The sequence below is a fragment of the Chiroxiphia lanceolata genome, chromosome 9 (genome assembly GCF_009829145.1).
Source record: "Chiroxiphia lanceolata isolate bChiLan1 chromosome 9, bChiLan1.pri, whole genome shotgun sequence".
Lineage (NCBI taxonomy): Eukaryota > Metazoa > Chordata > Aves > Passeriformes > Pipridae > Chiroxiphia > Chiroxiphia lanceolata.
The window spans coordinates 14,569,116-14,589,962 of NC_045645.1; the positions used below are offsets into that span (position 1 = coordinate 14,569,116).

Below are 20,847 nucleotides of genomic sequence, written 5' to 3' on the forward strand. Positions count from 1 at the left end.
CCCCGCCCCGCCGGAGCCGCCGGAACCCCACCGAGATGGCTGCGCTGAGGGCGACCCGGGTGAGTGTCCGGCCCGAGCGAGCGCTCGGAGGACACGAGGTCCGGAGAGAAGAGGCGGCCGGGCCGGACCGAGGCGCTGCCGGCGCCGGCGGGCGGGGTCCCGGGCGGCAGGGAAGGGCCGCGGGCCGAGGGAGGGCGAAGGACGGAAGCGGCGGGGCCAGCCCGGGTTCCGCCGCCGGGACAGCTGCGGGCAGAGGGGCAGCCCTGGAGGGCAGAACCGGCCAGGCTGCGACCCCTCTGCTGTGCTGCTTTTCCTGCCTCACAGTATTACCCGAGAGTTTATGGCCGTAATCCTGACGGTCCGAGTGGGTGTTGCCATGGGCTGTTCTCAGCGGAGTTGCTGCACAGCCCTGGGGCTTCTCATGGGCCGAAGGCCGCGCCGTGCCCAGTCTTTGGAAAAGCCCTGTGTATGTCTGGCACCTCCCACGTACCGGCGGTGACGGCTTCAAAACACCGGGGGTTATAGTTCGGGGTATTTTATCCTTTAGCATACTTAGCTGTACTACTATGCTATTTTTTTTAAAATATGTGTGATGTATAATAGTTGGTTTTCTGAAGTACAAACTTTCTCCTATATTGAATCACCAATAATCTCACAGCTTCAAAGTAGAAAATAAAAAGTATTCAGAACTCTCATATTACCTGACACGTTACCCCAGCAACAAACCGCTCTTGACAACTCTTTTCATTTTTATTCTGAGATATGTGAGGGAGGATCAAGGTTGGTGACCCTTAGCTTGTCGTTGTTTTGTCATTTTCTGTAATGTGCATATTGTCAAACAGGTTCCATACTTCTTTCGGCATTAAGGTAATAAAGATTGCATCACTTCCATGCATAGTCTTGTCATACCCTTTTCCTGACAGCACATTATTCCAGTGTTAGTCTCACCACATTGACGATCATATTTGTGATTCCAACAGTTCATGCAAAAGTGCAAGGAAATGCAGTAGGAATTGCATCTAAGCATCCCTAGCAGTAGTTTGTCACTGAATGTAACTGTTCCTCAGAGTCAAGCAATAGGAAGGTTGACTAAGTAGACAGATAATCATACAAATTCTTACATGTAGGAAACTCTGATACTTTGTCACTTGATCAGTCATGCAACTTCCAGGTGTATATCCCACCTATTCATATTTCAGTGTTTGGTGGGATTGCGGAGTTTTTCCAGAGTAACCTGTAGTCCTTGTCTTCTAGAGTTCCCAGTAAAACTTCTGTGGTATTCTTTTGCATTACTATCATTAATTAATTTTTTTTAAAATGTTATGAAATAAGTGATTGGTCTGATCACACTTTAAAAAAAATTTTCTACATTTTCACATAAGAAAATCAAAAACAAGCCTTTTCTTAGTGTTTAGGCTAATTTGTTTTTGTAGTATTAATTTGGGTCTTCCTAAAAATTTATCCAATTACATATTTTTCACTAATTTCTAAACATTTCAGAGATTTATAACTCTTGAAGAGAGTAAACCAACCTTTTAAATTTGGATATGTTTTTGCACAATATTAAGACATTCTGAAAGCAGCTGTAACAACAATATTTGTGGGTACTAAACTTCAAAAAGCAAAGAAAGTATTTACAATGAAAAAGAATAAATTTGTGATCAGTATTAGGAAGGAAAATAAACTTCAGATAGTCTGCTGTGTTCTCTCCCATCTGGAGTATAGTAACAATAATCACCAAATGTCCATGGCACCAGCTTATAAAAGAAAGCAGAGATGAGTCTGGGACATTATCAAAATATTCTGATATATTGGTTAATAGGTAGGGTGTTTTTTGCTAATGGGTAGATAGGATATTCAGTAGAGGGCCAGAAAATCAAGTTTGATGTGTGTGTGTATAAATGAAAGAAATATATATTGCTGTGTCTCTGTGAACATAAATTTTAATCATGCTTAACTATTTTAACATAATTAAATGCACAACAGTTAAAAATATATAGGGCAGCTCACCCGCCCTCGGTGCTGTTAAAGCCTGAGAGTCCTGGCAGAGCATCACAGGAGCAAAACACAAGCTAGCCAATAATTCTTTTATCACTGTAGTAAATTATATTTGATCTGATACTGTTTCTAGAGAGGGAGTCTACACTGAAAGTTGTGCTGCAGGCAGGAGACTTGAGCTGTAAAGATCTTACACCTTATGTTCTTTTCTTCTTTAGCAAGTGCTTCAAACCATTGCAGGACATGGATGGAGGTCACATTCTAGTAAACCTGCTCAAAACTTACATATAGGCAAACCTGGAGCTGGCTTTAGCTTTGGTAAGTAGTACAGTTGTTAAAGAAATATAGCAATTATGGACAAATTGCAGATTTAAAAAGAATAATATCCTATATTGCACTTCACCATGAACTTAAAATGGTGTTTATCCTAAATAGATTTCTATTAATAAAAAAGTTTGAAAACCAAAATTACTTTAGTCCTCAGCTCAGGCAAGGCAGGTACGTGTGTAGTGTTTTTAAGAGTTTCTTCTTTTTTTAATTCATGTCTGTCCTTTTTTTATTGTCAAAGTGTCTTAGCTTTGAATAATTATCTCATATTGTTGTTTGCAGTGTTAAGGTACCTAAATGTAGTCATAGTTGAACTTCGTTATAAAGAAACGTAAAACAGAAAATTCATCCTCAGCTTGGCATATTATATACATAAAGCAAATTTAGTAGGTCAGAGCTAGATGTTTGAAACTGAAGAGTCAGGATCTCTGGATGACCTCTGTCTCTTTCTTTATTTATTTAACACAGCATTTTTCTTGTTTCTTTTGGTAATACATTTTATGTTACACAGTCCTCTTCATTTTCAATATTTTGTGGATAATTTCATCAGATGCAAGCAAGTGCATTGTAGGTGTTGATGACAGAACAATGGAGGTTTTCTCCTAGGAAGAAGAGGAAACTGAGGTTTTTTGCTTTCTGGACAACCCCAAAAAGTGGTGGTCTGGGTTGTCCTGGAAGGACGCTCTTATTTTCTCTTTTATCATAGTTCGACAACAGGTAAAATTAAAGACAGTAGAGAATTAGTGAATTTTTTTCTTTTTTAAAATAGAACTTACTGATGAACAGAAGGAGTTTCAAGCTACTGCTCGTAAATTTGCTGTGGAAGAAATTATTCCTGTTGCTGCACAATATGACAAAAGCGGAGAGGTAAATCTACCATAGTGTAAGGGAAAAATTGGACAAAACCAGACTTTTATCTTAACCTTTAAAATTTAAAGTTTTGATTGTGGTGAATCAGAACGTGATTTTTCCATGTCTATTTCAGTATCCTGTTCCACTTATAAAAAGGGCTTGGGAACTTGGTCTTATGAATTCGCACATACCAGAAAGCTGTGGTAAGAAAACATTCTTTTTAATCTGTAAAATGAAACAACGAGAAGACATTAGATGAGATTTATACGTGTAATTATGGATTCTGTATCAAATAAATAGTTGCATACTTGAATAATCTAAATCTAATCAGTAGGCAGGTTGACACATAAAAGTGTTACTAGATGTGGATGTAATCAGGAGACAAATTAGACAGATTATGGTTTAGTAATTTATGACCAGATTTTTCTACCGTGATTACAGCTGTCTAATGTTCCCCTGGTGCACTGTGTCAGCTGATTAGGCAGAGAATTTAGAAGGTCATGTTTTGTTCTAGTCTCTGACACAGGCTGGAGCAACTTAAGAGTTTATCCCAGAAGGACAGCTTTTCAGTTTAAGTTAGGTGCAGTACAGCAGAGCTTTGGCAGTGTTTAGGTATATGAGTAACACAGACAAGCATGATATGCTAAAGAAGGGTTTTAATTAAAGGAAGTCATGTCTCAAAAATCATTGGAGTTCTCTGAAGTAGCTAATAAGTGTGTGAACAAGGGATCCCTGGTTGATAAAGAATACTTGAATTTCCAAAATAAGTTTTAAAAATCATCAGGTTTCATATTGGAAAGATTAGTAGTGCAGCCTTGCTGGGTCTTGTGCTGTTTGGGATGTCTATAAATAAACAGAAAAAGGGGATCAACACAAAGGCAATAGAGTTTGCTGATAATACTAAGTTACTGGTGCAGAGAGCTGCAGGAGAAGACCTTGAAATAGAGGGCCAGTTAAAATGGCAATGCAATTCCAAAAAGGAAAAACGATGCACATGTGAAGGGAAAGAAGCAAGAAAAATGGTATCCTCTGCACTAGTTACTGCCTCTCAAAAAAGACATTTTGGTGTTTATCATAAATAGTTATGTGAACATGAGTATAATGCTCAGAAGTGGTCAAAACTATAAAATTTAAAGTCAAAAGGGACCCTTAAGAGAATGAAGAAAAATGCAGAAGGCACAATTATGCTGCTGCCTAAATCCAAATTGCACTTGCCTTTTTAATTCATTATATAGTCAAATGTAATAATGTAATAAGTATCTGTCGTGGGTTAGCATAACAAAAATACCAAAGAGAGGTATTTCTTTGACTGAAGAAGTCACTTGAAGGCTCAGGAAAATATTTTTGAGGAAGTGTAGTTGTTACTGTATTTATATGTACTTCCCATAGTGTTGGCTTCTGTCAGAAACAGATTACTGACACTTTATAAATTTTTTATTCCCAAATGCTGTGGGCTCAGGAGCCCTTTCTCTGCTTCCTAGGAACTCTTAGTTCTCAAGTGTACAGTAATAAAAAAATTAAAGTGGTACATTCTTGCCACTTTGTGCAACTTGTCCCACATTAATCAAACAATAACCCTGCAACCATGATGTGTAATTTTCAAATCACCTGTTACTCTTCTGACAAAGCTTTATTTAAAAAGCTGACCTTAGAACGTCTAGTCAAACATGGTACACAATCAAATGTATGTGAGGGGGATACATTTTTGTTAATTATGTTGTGTAAATCACTAATATTGGTATGTTATAATTTAAATCTGCTTGAGTAAATGAAATGTTTCACCTGTAGGTGGCCTTGGCCTCGGCACTTTTGAAGCCTGCCTTATTACAGAGGAGTTGGCCTATGGATGTACAGGGGTTCAAACTGCCATTGAAGCAAACTCCCTAGGGGTAAGCTCTCTATTTTCTTACATCCCTTAAACTACAGTCTGTGCACTTGAAAAACCTGGATTAATGGTCTAAATATTTTCTTTCAGCAAATGCCAGTTATCATTGCAGGAAATGAGCATCAGCAGAAAAAATACTTAGGAAGAATGACAGAGGAACCACTCATGTGTGTGAGTATAACTGCTACACTGTAAAATGTTCCTAAACCTAATAATATTACTTCTTTCTTTTTTTCCCCTCATTTTTTTGCCTTTTCCCCTCCCCAGAAAATACTTACCTGTACACACAACTTAGCCCTTTTTGATTTGTAAACAGTGACATTTACTGAAAGTCAGCAAACATCTAATGAGATACATGCAATAAGCAAATAGAAGATATTACTTGGAAAATCAACCCCAACCTAAGTCACTTACCAAAAATTAATACTTTTTATTTCCATTTCAAGAGGGGGTGTAGGCATTTAAGACACTAAACTTGGATGGGAATGAAACTGGGAATTTATGATCTTAAATATTACATAAGCAGTACTTGTTACATAGAAAGAAGAGTCATGTACAATGTATGTAAATCTGTACAACTAAGCCCCCTAAAATGAAGGACTTGGTAAACATAAAATGTTACTCAGTGCTCTTATTTTCAGATTTTAAAGATCTTCAGCTTTCCAATCAGAGTTTTTGAAGCCTGAAGAAGTAATAACTTAAGGGTTACAGAATGTTTCTGTTTGATTAAAAGACAATTTTATGTATCATTATGGATTTATAAAGAAAATTAACCCTTATATGTTTGAATTCTTACTCAGACAGCTGTTGGGGGGGGTTGTGTTGGGTTGTTTTGGAGTTTTTTTGGGGGGTTTTTGTTTATGCAACGTTTTGGGTTTTACCATGCAGTTCACTTAAACCTTTTATAGATAATTTGATGCACATAGTCTGCATTAATTTGCGGTTGCCTAAAACCAGAACTTTTATTTCACATTTTAATTTCTTTCAGGCCTACTGTGTAACAGAGCCTGGAGCAGGCTCTGATGTGGCTGGTATAAAAACAAAGGCTGAGAAGAAAGGAGATGAGTATGTTATTAATGGTCAGAAGATGTGGATCACAAATGGGGGGAAGGCAAACTGGTATGTTAATGATTAACTGGTGTCATAGTTTTTTGTTGTTATATAGTGGCTTTCCCCTCTGCCCCCAGTTAAATTCTTTAAAGACCTGATATAAATCTGAATGTTCATTGTATTTCAGCAGACTGTGTTTTAATCTCTGACCAGTTTATCAGGATAGCAAATACAAATGCAGTCTTGAGTGTTGCACACAGCCTAAAAAGGAAAATGAGTGATGACATGACAACTCCACACTCAAGAATGGCCTCTTGAATCTTGCCGCTATGAAAATTAAATCTGACTCTACTAGTAACACCTCTTACTCCTAGTGAAGCCAGAAACACTAGATTGTGGTGTTACTTTTTTTTTTATGAAAAGAAGACATTTTTCATCTGTCAGAGATTCCAAATATTGTTGTGTTTGTGGAGCATGCTTTTACAATATAAACCTCTTACGCCATGTCTCATATCACACTGATTCACAACACAGAAATTTTCCTTAATTCAAGTGGAAAAAACTTTATACATTTATCCAAAAGCTGATTTTTCTAGTAATTTACTTCATTGTTGAAGGCAGATCCATCAAAGACAATCCACCAGATATGATTTGACATTACTGAATACCATAAATATGATTTACAGCTGTTTAATTTCTAAGAGAAATACTTATTTACGATATCTGAAATCAGATGATAACATTTTACATCCAAGAATGTATTTCCTAAGCATTAATTTTTATGTACATGCTGTGAATAGGTTTTTTTGGTACTATTTGTGAAACTGGTAATACCATAAAGACTTAGAATACATGGAAAGGGTAGAGAATCTTTGCATGTTGATCTGAAGTAATTTTATTAAATGTTATTAAATCCTGAATCTTTGAGACTTCCACTCTCTGGCTCCCTCTCAGTTTATTTTTAGAATGGGCAAGGAATATAGGTTAACTTACACTCAGAATTTTTTAAATGGTGTAAACATGCATAAAAACGTTTAAAATATTACCTAAATATATCTGGTTGTTAACTGTGAGGATAAACTGCATCCATCTTCTTTGGTTTACACTAGGTATTTTTTGCTAGCACGTACTGATCCAGATCCAAAAACTCCTGCAAGCAAAGCCTTTACTGGATTCATTGTGGAAGCAGATAGTCCTGGGATCCAAATTGGAAGAAAGGTAAAGACTATTTCTTATTTGGCAAGTTAGGAATTATTGTTTAGTTCTAAACCAGTAATGAAACAAACGTACCGCTCAAGAGAAAAGACTGTTACACAACTGAACATTTTCATATGCTCATTTACAACCATCTTTTCATTTTCACAACATGCAGAAACTATTCATAAAACATAATTTTAAAGTTATTAGTTCAGATAAGGAATTGTTCAGAATGGTCCAAAGTAAGATGACTTTGAACAGCTGCAAAAGACTCTTTGAGAACTATTATACTGGCAAGTACCAATAAATGAGAAGTATTATGCCATTGAAAGGATAGGAAGCAAGTTGGACAATATCAACCATAAATACACAGGCAGTGAGCTTTAATTTTAGCTACTGCTGGTCAAAGAAGAGGGAAGAAAAACATACTCTGTGCTTTGAGTAAACTAAAGAATGAAAACATGTTGTACCTTTGAAAAATCCACTTTAGTAACACCTCTGTAAATTTCCACTTCAGGAAATGAATATGGGTCAGCGCTGCTCAGATACAAGAGGTATTGTCTTCGAAGATGTGAGAGTCCCAAAAGAAAATGTGTTGATAGCTGAGGGAGCTGGCTTTAAAATCGCAATGGGAGCTTTTGATAAGACCAGACCACCTGTAAGTATCAGAAATAACTTGGTTATAAAATACATCAGGAATTTCTGATTTTTTATTCTGTGCTGTATTCAATTCAGGTAGCAGCTGGTGCTGTTGGATTAGCAAAGAGAGCCCTTGATGAGGCTACCAGATATGCTTTGGAGAGAAAAACGTTTGGGAAACCAATTGTTGAAGTAAGTGTGGGGGCAGAGGGAGAAAATACAAAAAAAGCTTGTTTTCACACCAGATGTACTGCTACTGATTTTTAAAGGTTATTCCTTGATTTTTATATTTCCTTAATTTTTATATCATATCTCTGCCATTTTGGGGTTTCCATGTACGTAGGTCAGCACCTTGTAAGTAAACTTAGCTATGTGGTAACTTCCAGAATTTTTTATAATTTATCAATGATGGTAGTAGAAGCAGAAAAAAAAAACCCTCTGCCCAAGACATCAAAACTTATGTACTAGCTGGACATACTTAGGTTCTTCAGTGCTAATAAAGAGGGATTTTCAGGAAAGAAAAAATGAGGTACATGAAACAAGACACATAGTATTAACACTAACAGAATACACTGCCAATCATGCTGGTTACGAGATTTAAGGAAATATGAATAAACAGCAAGGTAAATACCAATCTCATAAATAGGAAAGAACAACTTCATAATTCAGTATTTAATCCCTATGACTAAATGGATTTCAGAATCAAAATCTTAAAAATCTAATTCAACACACAATTCTGAGGGCCTGATGCATATTCTGTAGAACTCCTCTCATACAACTTACTGAGTTTGTTGAAAAAAATCACTGTATTAGATGATGATGTCTTTCTTGAATGTCCCAGAATTTTAAGTGGGCGATATTAACGTGGTTTATTCTGTCCTAGCACCAAGCAGTGTCTTTCTTGCTTGCTGAAATGGCCATGAAAGTGGAACTCGCTAGGATGGCCTACCAGAGAGCTGCGTGGGAAGTTGATGCTGGTCGCAGGAATACCTACTATGCTTCCATTGCAAAGGCATTTGCTGGTGACATTGCAAACCAAGTAGCTGCAGATGCAGTACAGATTTTTGGAGGAAATGGATTTAATACTGAATATCCTGTAGAAAAACTAATGAGAGATGCTAAAATCTACCAGGTAAGTAAAAGAGGGAATGTGATAATGCATAGATTTTATATAATATAAACTAAGGGCTACTTACTTCAAATAATGATGTACACATATTAAAAAAAAAAAAAAGCTTTTAGAATGAAAACAATAATTCCTAAATTTAAAGAAATTACATATTTTCTTCCTCAAATAAGAGGAATGTCATCATCTGTCAGTTTATTTTCATGAGAGCCCTATTGAGTTTAGATAAGAGCACCTGAGAGAACAAGTCTGTCTCTTGATATGTATTTCACTTACTCCAGTGTAATTGCTCTGTCACACTGGAATTCTCCCTGCTTTTTGTCTTCCTGCACATCCTAATCCACCTGGGATTAGTGCTGGGGAGATTTACGAGTATAGATCTGTTAAAACCTTTTAAAAAATCATCACTTAACATTATTGCAATTCTTCTTTTCAGATATATGAGGGAACTGCTCAAATTCAAAGGATGATCATAGCTCGTGAACATGTTGGCAAATTTAAGGCTTAAAGAAATGTATAAAGTGTGCCTGGCGCTGCTGTAGTGTTGTGTGTTCTCATGGAAAAGGATGTGTGTTTCTCAATAGAATCAAAAAGGAATGGAGAAAACCAAATTTTCTTCAACGTATTTTTATTCTGTCCATTATTAAGCACTGATTCTGTTCTCCCTGTCCAGTCCTTGACTTTATTCCTGACTGACAAAGCTGGTATTTTCTAAACATGCTGAAGTCCACGATGATTTGTTGTTCCTATACAAATGGGCAAGAAATGAGAACCTCACAATGCAGTTTTCTCACAAGAAAATAAGATGATCAGAATGTTATTTCTGACAGTCACTGCTGCATTCTAATAAAATATTTTTTAAGGGAACTGTGGTTGCTTTGTATTCATTTTGCTTGTTATATCACTTACACCAACTTACCCAGAATACAATTTCTGGAGTACGTTAATAGCTGTACTTCAGTTTCTCCTCTGCTCAGCAAGCAGCCGAACAGCCTTTCCATTTGAGCAGCAGCGGGCCTGCCTTGCGCCGGTGCTGAGGATTTAGACACTATCCAGCAGTAACGGTATCAGCTAGAGAATGCCGGGCCTTTGGCTCTCCAGCACTCCAAAGCCCGGGAGCGCCGTGCGAGCACTTCCTGAGCTCCCCGGGCCCGGGGCCGTGACCGCGGCCGGGTCTGCGCAGCCGCGGCGGGCGGAGGCTCCGCCCCGCCCCTTCCGGCGCGGGCGGCGAACATGGTGGGTACGGGGACGCTGCGGGCGGCACCGGCCTGGCCGGCGGGGACCGCGGGGCTTCAGGGGGGGACGCGGGTGGCGCCGGAGCCGCCCGGGGGGATGCGGGTCGAACTCGCTCCTCCGGATCCAGAGCGGCGCCGGGAGCGCCGGGCCCGGCCCGGCCCGGCCCGGCCTGGGGTGGCAGCCCCGGGCCGAGCGCTCGACGCTGGGCCCGGGAAAGGGCTCCTACGTCCAGTGCTTCAGGTTATTCCTGGCGAGTTCGTGTTTTTTCTCCGCTTCGTTGCTAGGTTTCGTTCCCAGCCTGTCCCGGGGAAGGGTTTAGCTGGGCTGAAAAGTGACCTGCCCTGGGCTCAGAATTACCAGAGAAATGTTTGTTTCCAGAGTCACAGTCACCAGTGTTTACTAAATTATACTAAGGTGCTAAAACGTCTTGACCTGACAGTGCAACTGCTGTGTTGTTGGTGCTTTTTACAGGGGACACCACAGAAGGATGTTACAATAAAACCCGATGCCCCAAGCACGTTACTTGCAGAGAAACACGCGGATTATATAGCTTCGTATGGAACAAAGAAGGATGATTATGTAGGTATCTATTTGTTTCAGTACAGTTGTGTGTTTATTAACAGTAATAATAACCTTTATTTATTGGCTCCCCTTTAATGGTGAGGTGCATGCTGACAAGCTAGTAGTTTTTTGCCCTGCAATCCAAAGTGTAAAATAACGATATCTTTGTTAATTTCTCCAGGTCTGTGATGAGTTTTGGCATGTATTATCTGAGTATAAATTTGAAGATTATCAGTTTAGCTCTAGAATTACTCTGAGACCTGAGAAACAAGCTATTGGTTGCTTCTTCACTAGAATGCACAAGTAGAGCTGCATTTGCACGTTGCTCTTTTGATGGAACAACTTATTGCATCCCACCACAGCACTGCTTCATGCTTATTAGACTTCATAAACACTTTACCTAACATCAATTTCATAGTCATACGTGATTGGTTGTAGCCCACAACAATAGGATTCCACTTCCAGCAGGTGAAAAATGTCAGTAACTGCTTATGTGAAGAAAAGTTGCAGTTATCTTTACTGTTTACGAAAGAACTCTAACCACTGTTGCTTATGATTGTTTTTTTCTTGTGCTTAAAAAGTACTGCATGTGGAAATTAATCTTTATGTGGCGTGGGTGAAGTAATCAATATAAGAGAATTCAATATAAAATTTTACTTTCTAGTGCAAGTTTAGATTGTGAGAGGTTTGACTTGGAAATAAATTTCATTAAATGTTATACTTGTTATGTTTTGAGACTAGTTGGGGTGGCAATTTGAGGGATAGTTTGAATGCCAAGATAATAAGTGATGATCTGAAGTGAACTGGTGCCCAGCCACTCGTATGTGCTCAATTTGACATAGAGCTTGATGCTTTGAACTAGATAAATACAGGGGAGGAAGGGAGTGTAGTATGTGTAGATCTGTACGTGTACACATGCCTCTGTGTGTGTGCATATACACATGTGCAGGATGCACAGAATGTCTGTGAGTGACTGACACATAGTCTGTTGGTAAATGGATGGAAGATGGTTGACTTACTAGAAACTATTTGTAAATGTTAACCAGTCTATTTTCATTGCCTGTATGGATGGTGATCTGATCAAGAACTAAAATAATGCACTACTTAGGAATACTGTATGTCGGAGTATTTGAGAATGAGTGGTGTCTACTGGGGGCTGACAGCAATGGATCTCATGGGGCAGCTGCACCGAATGAACAAAGAGGAAATTCTGACATTCATCAAATCATGTCAACATGAATGTGGGGGAATAAGTGCCAGCATAGGTCATGATCCTCATCTTCTGTATACCCTTAGTGCTGTCCAGGTAAGTGTAGCAAGGTAATTTTAGAAAAAAGTGTTTGTGATTAATGATTTTAGTGATTACGGATTTATGAACCAGTTGCTGTTGGAAACCAAGGGCAAAAATTACTTCAGTGCTTTATTAAAAAAAATCTAATGAACACAGCTTTAGGATTTAGCTGTATCACTTCATAAAATTTGTCATATTCAGGAACGTTTTACTTTTAACAATTATTTAATGATTACTGCATACTTTTACCAATTTTTTAACAGTGTAACAAACACTGTTAGCCCTATCTACGGATCTAGCATGTCTAAAGGGTCACATCATGTCTTCTTGTGATCATAGTTTATAGGAATTTGTTTGGATTTACTTTTTAGGGCACATTACCCGTATTTTCATTTGAGAATTTCTTAGTTTTTAGACAGAGATAGATAAGCTAAATACAGCAATTAACTACTGAAGTGAAAGAAAGTTTATTTTAATTAACTTTACCAAATAGTGTTCACAGTCAATTAAATAAAGTCTTTGATAAATCCAGGGGAGGTTTTTTTGTTAAGAAATAAAGTTTTTGTCTCTCTTTGATTGTCACTGTGTCTTTTTTTTCCCCCCCCAGATTCTTGTTACTTTGTCTTTTTTTTCCCTAGATTCTTATCTTATACGATAGCCTCCATGTTGTTGATGTAAATAAAATTGTTGAATATATACAGAGCTTGCAAAAAGAAGATGGATCATTTGCTGGAGATGAATGGGGTAATATTTAAATCTTTAAAATATAGTGACTAGGTTGTCATGGAAGTCTGTAAACTTAAGTTTCCTTGGATGGTCTTTTTGCATATGTATTGTATATGAACACTTTTATTCTCCAAGTTATGAAAAAGAAGGGTTCGTGAAGGGCGGAGTTGTGTTTCATTCCTTTCATAAATATTCTAAACTTTAGTTCCATTCTTGTATTAGGAATAAATTGTCCCATTCTTAAAGAAGAAAACTATTGGGCATTTTTAACTTAATAGTACTTTGAGATACTGGATACGCTCTTCCATAAGAAATGTTTTATATTTGCTGTTTAATGGCAGACAGCAATGATCTTTATCCGTGTCAGCTGTGAAAGGATCTTTCAGTATACGGGAGTGAGAAGAACTGGGTTTGTACTCATGAGCTTCTGTTAATACTGATTTTGTTTCTGCATATAAATTCTTTATGCACAAGCATGGCATTTTTAAGCTCTAGTATAAGTACTTAGTCACTCTAAAAATACTTATCCCCATAGAAGACTTAAATTTTCATAAAATCTATTGCATATCCCTCATGTTCTTGTTCTGGTAAAATTCAGCAAGGGAGATCTTAGCAGTATATGTATGCTACTGTAAAGTAGATGATGTGCTGTGTGTTAAATTGGTTCATAGTTTGCTGCATCCTTTTTGTTGAAATATTGTCAGGAGTGTACTGAATGCACAATGGATTGACATTACTTCTGAAAGGCAGTTACAGTGCAACTGAAGGAGTGTGATCCCTGATGTAGGACACAGCACCACATTTGCTTTATGTGTTTCAGATTGTGGATTTCTTAAGAAGAAAAGTCTTGCATAGGTTAGACCAAAAAAATGAATGTTTGCAATGCAGTTCAATTTTAAATTGTGACTCCAAGTGTTAATTGCTCGGACTTAGTGCTCAGAGGGTTATATTGTATAGACTTGCTGAGCAATCATTCTGTTATGGGCTTTGGTTTTGCTTCCAGGTATAAATATGCAAAAGAACACTTGCAACTTTAATCAATTTTGCTCTAAAACCAGAATGGGCTTCTACTTCTGTCTGGATTTAAGGCACAGCAAGAATTGTGTCTGATTATTATTGCATTATTTCCACTGCTCTGCAATTATCTTGTAGAGTACTACAGATAAACTGTAAAATGCTAGAGTTATTTGTAAATTACCACTAGTTGAATTGATTTGGATTTATATCTGTCCAGTTCTAAATGAGTTGTTGACTTTATGTGCAGTAAACATACAGGTCACTTGAATTGCCACATACATATTTTAAATTACTGAGGAAATAATTAATGAGCTGGAAACTGAAATGGTATGAGGGAAGTTTTTAGCTGATTTTGTTGTTCAGTGTAGAACTTTGTATTTTAACATTTAGTTCCATATTTTTACTGGTGATTTAAACGTCTTTTTGTTTAAAAAATGATCTTATTTCATTTCCTACCTCCCACATTATAGGAGAAATAGATACAAGGTTCTCCTTCTGTGCTGCAGCAACTCTTGCACTTCTGGTAAGTCCTGAACCATCACTTGCACAAGCACAGAGTCTTCTCTTTGGTACTGCTGAAGTCTGTGTTGGTAATGAGTTTGGTAGAATATCAAATGCATTAGTTATTTTCTGACTTGCAGGGAAAGCTGGATGCTATTGATGTGGGGAAAGCAGTAGAATTCGTTTTGTCCTGTATGAACTTTGATGGAGGATTTGGTTGTAGACCAGGTTCCGAATCACATGCAGGACAGGTGAGTTTTTCTTTATATGGAAATGTTTTAAATTAGCAAGCATCACACACTGCCTATAAATGTTTCTTTACAACATCTATCAGTGATGGCAATTGATGTACCTTTCTTGTTTCCCAAATACCTTATTCGAGTACCTTAGTTAAAAAAAATTAACAAATAGGTAGCCTGGTCTGATGAGTCAAGACACCAGAGGTTATAGTCTGGGTACAAAAAAGACTGTAAGGGAAAAACTTTTAGGACTGTATTTTGGTCTTTATGCAGAGATGTTGAAATAGTCAGCATGAGGATTTTTAGAGAATTTGAGGTGGGTTTTAGTAGAGACAGTGGACAAAATTTATCACTGTGTCTGACACAAATTAGAATGAGACATAAAGGTCAGTTGTATAATATATTTGATATTTATCAGCTCATGAACCCAAATGAAAATGAGACGTCAAGCCTTACTTAATTTTTTGAGGAAAGTCAATTTTAAGATGAGCTACCTAACTCAGTAATGGGAAAACTTATCAACTAGAGTTGCTAGTGTGATGCACTTTTACAAGTGACAGTGGATTCTGAAAAATGCTGAGTAAAATCTACTTGAGAAGAGAATGCAGTAGTATAATTGGAACAAATTAAGGAATCTCCCAAGGAAGACAACCTCAATAACTTCTTCCAGTAGAAAATTTGCATAAAACTACCTTTCCTATTTTTATTTCTTTTCATGGAGGAGTTTATTGCACTTGACTTGAATGTGTGAAAAAAAATCAATTTTTAATAAAATATTTTAATACTGTTGCAACTCTGACAATAACGTGCTTTTCTAGAGGAAAACTAAAAGTTGAAATGTTTGCATGCTTATTTTGCATTGTTTATGTGACAGCATTGCTGCTGTCTCTTCATTTAGTCTGCTAAGTTATACTTAGGTTTTACATACCCAAAAAATTTATGTCTGTAATTTTAGATCTATTGTTGCACAGGATTTCTGGCTATAACAGACCAGTTGCATCAAGTGAATGTTGACCTGCTGGGTTGGTGGCTTTGTGAACGTCAGTTACCTTCTGGAGGTCTCAACGGGCGACCAGAGAAGGTATTGGGTGGCTTCTTTTCTTTGTTCAAACTTCAGTAGAGATTGTTTTTCTAAAGCTGAAGTACTTCTGGAAAATGTCATGACTTCTTTGAAAAGCTTACTAAATACTTCATATAAGTCACTGGTCTTTGTTTTGATTCTTCATTTTGTCACTAACACTTGTCATGGAGTCCTTAGCTGTGCTATTTTGAGTCCTCAGGGTAGGGAAGTACACATACTGAAGTATGTCTTACTGACCACTTCAACCATTATCCTGTTAAACTGGGTCATATTCTCCCCGCCTCCCCAAAATGCAACTAGTTGATATTAAGTTCTTTGTATTTGCTCCTGAAAAAGTCTCTGTGGGTTTTTTTAGCCTCTATCACAGGTGTAGTCTGCTTAAAAATCACATTCTTGTGGTCTTGTTTCTTGAAGAAGGGAAGAGGCTTGAAAGAGAGACTTTCCCTTCCTGAAAAGGGAAGTCCTCTGAAAAGAGACTGCATCCAGAAACCCTCTTTTACTCCAAAGATACTCTGCAACAGCATTATGACAGTACACCTGGTAATTTGCAGAATTACCAGTAAAATTTGCAAGGTTATGTTTAAAACAAAATAAATATTAATCTACTTCTCTGCTTGCCAGTTACCTGACGTGTGTTATTCGTGGTGGGTGCTGGCATCTTTGAAGATGATTGGCAGGATACATTGGATTGATGGAGAGAAACTGCGCTGCTTTATTTTGGCTTGCCAGGATGAGGAGACTGGTGGATTTGCTGACAGACCAGGAGATATGGTAAATAATATTTTTCTAAATGAAATATACATAATTGAAAGTTTCAAAGGGAAAAGTAAAGTTTCTTGTTTGTGTGTAACTCAACTCATGATCCAGGTAGGTTTTCCAGACGTTACAATTACTTTGAAGAAAGAATGAGTTAGAATCGCCTTTGAAGGCATACTTGGGGAGCAGATATTCTATATTGCACTTGTATCCCCCTCTAAAGTCAGTTGCCATTTTCTACAATTTCTGGTTTGGTTCCCATAACACATAAAATACAGATTGTTTCTCACCAGACCACTTGGAAGATCTATGTAAAAACAGTGTCTGGTGGTGGGTTTTTTGGGATGTGTGTGGAGGTTTTGTGTTTATTATTTTGTTTTGTGAAATGATGTGCAAGCTAAAGAATGGTGGTTTTATCTGATCTAAATGAGTCATAAGTTTTTATCAAAAATCTCTATAGGCTAACTTTTGTTCTGTGCCAGCCCAGCCACTGAATAAATTCTTTCACTGGCATTTGTCTAGGTGAGGGAGGAAGAAGCTTTTGTGATAGCAGTATGAAGAGGCTGGTGGTATGGATTTTCTGCTTGGTTGAGAGGCAATTACGATTTAGCTAGTCTGTTCTTTCTAGTTTCAAGTGGAAGTAATTGAGATTGTCCAAGTAAACTGGCACATAAGGTTCCTATCTTTCAAGGGTGTTGAACAGATAAAGTAAAAAGTATTATGAGACCTCATTGCAATTCCTGTAGAGCACTTGGCTGCTTATTTATTAACGGTCTGGAGAAGCCTTAGCTGTTTTTATTGCAGCTGCCCATGTCTGCTCCATTCTCCACAAATGCATTAAAAAACAAGGTGCTTTATATTTCTTTGCAGACTGATACTTTATTCCCAGTTGGGGGAGAAATCTCTTTAGTCTGTCATTTGGAAAGAGTTTTTGTGTTCTTAAAGTGGAAAGGATTTTATATTTCTAAGGAGCTCACAGAAGGACATTTTCCCTTTTCAGAATTCTCAAAGAAAAGTCCAACACTTAAAATCTAAATGTTTTTCTGGCTTGGAGATTAAACTTGAGCTATTGAAATATTTGTGACTTCCTGGAAGAGCAACTTTGCAGAACCTTTTACCTGTATCTAATGCAAGCACTTTTGGGGGAGGTTTTGGCATGCTATATTAGCAGTCATTTCATATTATTTTTACCTGTCCTCCATTGCTGAAGTGGGCACTCCCATAGAAATGTTGATGCCTACAGGTTTTTGATTTATTACTGCAGACACTCACTCCTAACAGACCCTGTTTTGGGAGCTTTTGTGTTTAGGTTGTTTGTTAGTTTGGCAGTTCGGGGGGGGGGGCGTCTTGTAGTTTTGGGAGTGCAGGTTTGGGGGGTTTCTGTTTTATTTATAGTTTGGGGAGGTTTCTAGCAAAGTAGGTTGCTGCTTCCCTCTCAAGATTTTATAGCACAGCTCTGTATTTGGAGATGATTAAAGAGCATTATGATGTTCCTGAAGAACAAACAGGGAATTTATGGAAACAGTACTTGTAGATGATCAAATTTACTTTTAAAATTCTAATTGTCTTTGCTTCTGCCACCCTGTGATATTGCATGCCAATGGACATATGTGAATGTTTTCTGTCTAACTCAGAGTTGAAAATCATCTTAGCATCAGATAATTGACAACATCTCTGAGTAAATCATAGTATTGTAAATGCATGCTATGGAAATTGTCTCACCTGTCACACATGTTAGCACAAATGTTTGGTTGTGTTGTCTTCCCCAGCTATGGAGATTTGCAATTCTCTTGCTTGCAAACAAAAGCTTCATTCTGTACAAGTGAAAAAGTGATTGACTTTGCAAATGGACGTAAATTTTCTTTTTTCTCCCAGGTGGATCCATTTCACACCTTATTTGGAATTGCTGGACTATCTTTATTAGGAGAAGAACAAATTAAGGCCGTCAATCCTGTCTTTTGTATGCCAGAAGATGTCCTTCGAAGAATAAATGTACAACCTGAGCTTGTGAGCTAAGCCTTGTAGAGACAAAAGGTTGATATGACCAGTTGCTTTGGTTTTACTAATTTATAATCTCATCTGTGAAACTGTCAGCATATTCTTCCTTGAGATGTGTTTACATTATAGAAGTAAAGCAATAGCTTTGCTGTGGGCTTTGTCACTTTGTAAATTGTATCAGAACAGGCCGGTTCTCATAATCTAAATGTAACATATTCTTTGGTTATATTATAAGAGATGTAGAAACATTTCCAATCTGTATCTAAATGTATGGGCCTTGGCTTTTTTTTTTTTTAAATATTCAAATCAAAGCTTGATTGTGTGAATGCCTAATTTTTGTGTTACTGTGATATCAACCATGCTAACACTGGTCTTTACACAGGCCTCTTTTGATGGTGGATCACACAGAGCACTTTAAAAGAAGATTGAAAAAAAAGAAAAACAGAACCAACAAAATCCTACTTAAGCCAAGCACTTAATGCCACACACTTGTGTATTTAATTCTTCCTGTTCATGTTTACCATCAGTTTTCTATACTGAGAAACAAGCTGCTTCTTCTGATAGTAATTGATACCAGTAAAACCATAATTATGGTTCTTCTAAGTATATAAATGTCTTCATTTATTGATGAGTCCCTTAGACAAAATTCCACTGATATTTGAAATACAGCATACCTTGAGTATACAGAGTGAAAGTTGCTGACATTAAGTATTCTAGAGAAGGTCTGTACAGGACAGTGACTTGTAATTGAATATAGAGTTGATTCTAAATTTGTTGCTGGGTTGAAATCCTGCTTTTGTAGCTTTTAAAACAATAATTACCAACACTTGATTATGGTGTAATTGAAAATAAAACTAGCCATGGAAAATACTTGTTTGCTGAAGGATGAAGTCCTCTTTGTCTTCACAGAAGTCCTAAAATTGCCTCTTAATTTACATTCCACAAATCTTGGCTGAGACTGAATGGTAGTCTAGTTGCAATATACAGTAAAAGGTAATTTTGAAGGGGAGGAAGTGTTTGATAATCTCTGTAGTTATGCTTAACAAAGGCCTAAAGTTGTTTCCAACACAGTTTTAAGAGCCAGCTGGTTAGTTTCATCCAGCCTGTCTGTGTTAGTAGAGAGCTGAACTCGACAGTCACTTTTTCATAGACTTTTATTTCTAATGAATTTCGAAGACAGAAAGTGAATTCAAATGCTCAAGTATTTCTAATGAATTTTTAAAGCCTTCCTACAGGCTTTTAGCTAAGGTAAAATCTCTACTCTTTTTGGTTGTCCAGTTGCTTGATGAATTCTTTGGTCAAAGCCTGGTATTAATTTATTTTTCAAGATTTGGAAAAATGTTAGGCTTAGTTTTGACTGTAAGGGAATGAGACCACCAATCAGGTTTTATCTTAACTGTAAAGGTTAACATAAAATTTTTAAATGTTTTTTTTCATTCCAGGTTACCTTTGCAAGTGCCACTTCTTTTCTTAAGAAGGTTCTTCCATTCTTTACATCAATTCTTTAGGTATTGTATTTCTAAAAAGAGAATCATCACAACTTCTCTTACACAAACAAACTCACATTTTTCGTTAAATGTACTGTGAAAAAAATTAATTGCTGATTGTGTCTATGTTAAGACTTATGTCATTTTGGTGCATTGTTACCATCTACCTCTATTTTGTTAAAAGATTTTTTTCTGAGCTTATCTAGTTAGAAACTTTGCAGTAATTAATCTACCGTTCTCAGTCTTCAGTTACAGATCCTTTATTAAAGGTTTTCGGAAAGTGTACTTTCATAACTTTTTTTTCCATTGAAATCTTTATAGGGAAAGATCTTAATCCTAAGTACTGTAGTGTAGCCAACATTCCCAGCAATAAATTTTGAAAGATTCTGTATGAGAATTTGTGAAAGAATAGTGACTAATTCAGGTACATAAAATTGTGTGTCTAAAGCTATGTTAATTAAAAGAGTAGCTCTGTTAACGTGTGGGGAAATCAACAGCCATTCTGTTACCTTCTACATGGTCAAGTACAGAGGTACATGCTTTATTCCAAATGTGCTTCCTTTAGGTTTTGTTGAGACAGCTTGGTTAGGTGAATTTAGCTTCATGATTTGTGACTATGTAAAAGGAAGGAAAGGTGAAAGATGGACCTTCCTTTTGTTTCTGCATTTCTTGCCATATATTTGGATTTCTGTCAGAGAAGAGGATGTCTAACTCCAGCTGCAGGAATCAGAATGCCTATGGAAAGTTCAATGTGGGACTTCAGGACAGTGACAGTAACTGGAATTGTCACCTGCTATCTTCCATACTTTGCTCTGCCATGAGAGTTTCTGATGTTGAAATTTTTAAAGTTGTCTGATGGCAATGCTCAGTGATGAGGGAC

At 37.3% G+C, this 20,847-nt stretch overlaps 2 protein-coding genes, 1 long non-coding RNA gene and 1 other non-coding gene across 5 annotated transcripts; 3 read left to right on the plus strand and 1 right to left on the minus strand.

The window, feature by feature from the left end:
* Window positions 1-3: 3 nt before the first annotated feature.
* On the plus strand, window positions 4-9,937 carry ACADM (acyl-CoA dehydrogenase medium chain). Its single transcript, XM_032697114.1, has 12 exons — window positions 4-59; window positions 2,217-2,316; window positions 3,095-3,192; window positions 3,311-3,380; window positions 4,966-5,066; window positions 5,153-5,233; window positions 6,051-6,181; window positions 7,222-7,330; window positions 7,827-7,967; window positions 8,045-8,140; window positions 8,832-9,080; window positions 9,511-9,937. The coding sequence occupies exons 1-12, from the start codon at window positions 36-38 to the stop codon at window positions 9,580-9,582; spliced, it is 1,272 nt and encodes a 423-aa protein (XP_032553005.1). The 5' UTR covers window positions 4-35; the 3' UTR covers window positions 9,583-9,937.
* LOC116791285 lies at window positions 3,819-7,718 on the minus strand. Its single transcript, XR_004358676.1, has 2 exons — window positions 7,159-7,718; window positions 3,819-4,020 (listed from the first exon to the last, which is right to left on the minus strand). It is a non-coding gene; the product is annotated as an uncharacterized LOC116791285 (long non-coding RNA).
* A 316-nt stretch (window positions 9,938-10,253) lies between the features above and the next one.
* Window positions 10,254-19,350, plus strand: RABGGTB (Rab geranylgeranyltransferase subunit beta). Of its 2 annotated transcripts, none has more exons than XM_032697116.1 (9): window positions 10,254-10,310; window positions 10,782-10,889; window positions 11,980-12,177; window positions 12,801-12,906; window positions 14,376-14,428; window positions 14,547-14,657; window positions 15,601-15,726; window positions 16,348-16,497; window positions 18,358-19,350. In XM_032697116.1, exons 1-9 carry the CDS (start codon window positions 10,308-10,310, stop codon window positions 18,496-18,498), a joined length of 996 nt encoding a protein of 331 aa, XP_032553007.1. In that variant the 5' UTR covers window positions 10,254-10,307; the 3' UTR covers window positions 18,499-19,350. The 2 variants fall into 2 exon arrangements, with proteins under 2 accessions (XP_032553007.1, XP_032553006.1); XM_032697115.1 differs by lacking the exon at window positions 10,254-10,310 and adding an exon at window positions 10,376-10,550.
* LOC116791359 lies at window positions 11,052-11,134 on the plus strand. Its single transcript, XR_004358712.1, has one exon. It is a non-coding gene; the product is annotated as a small nucleolar RNA SNORD45 (small nucleolar RNA).
* Window positions 19,351-20,847: the final 1,497 nt, after the last annotated feature.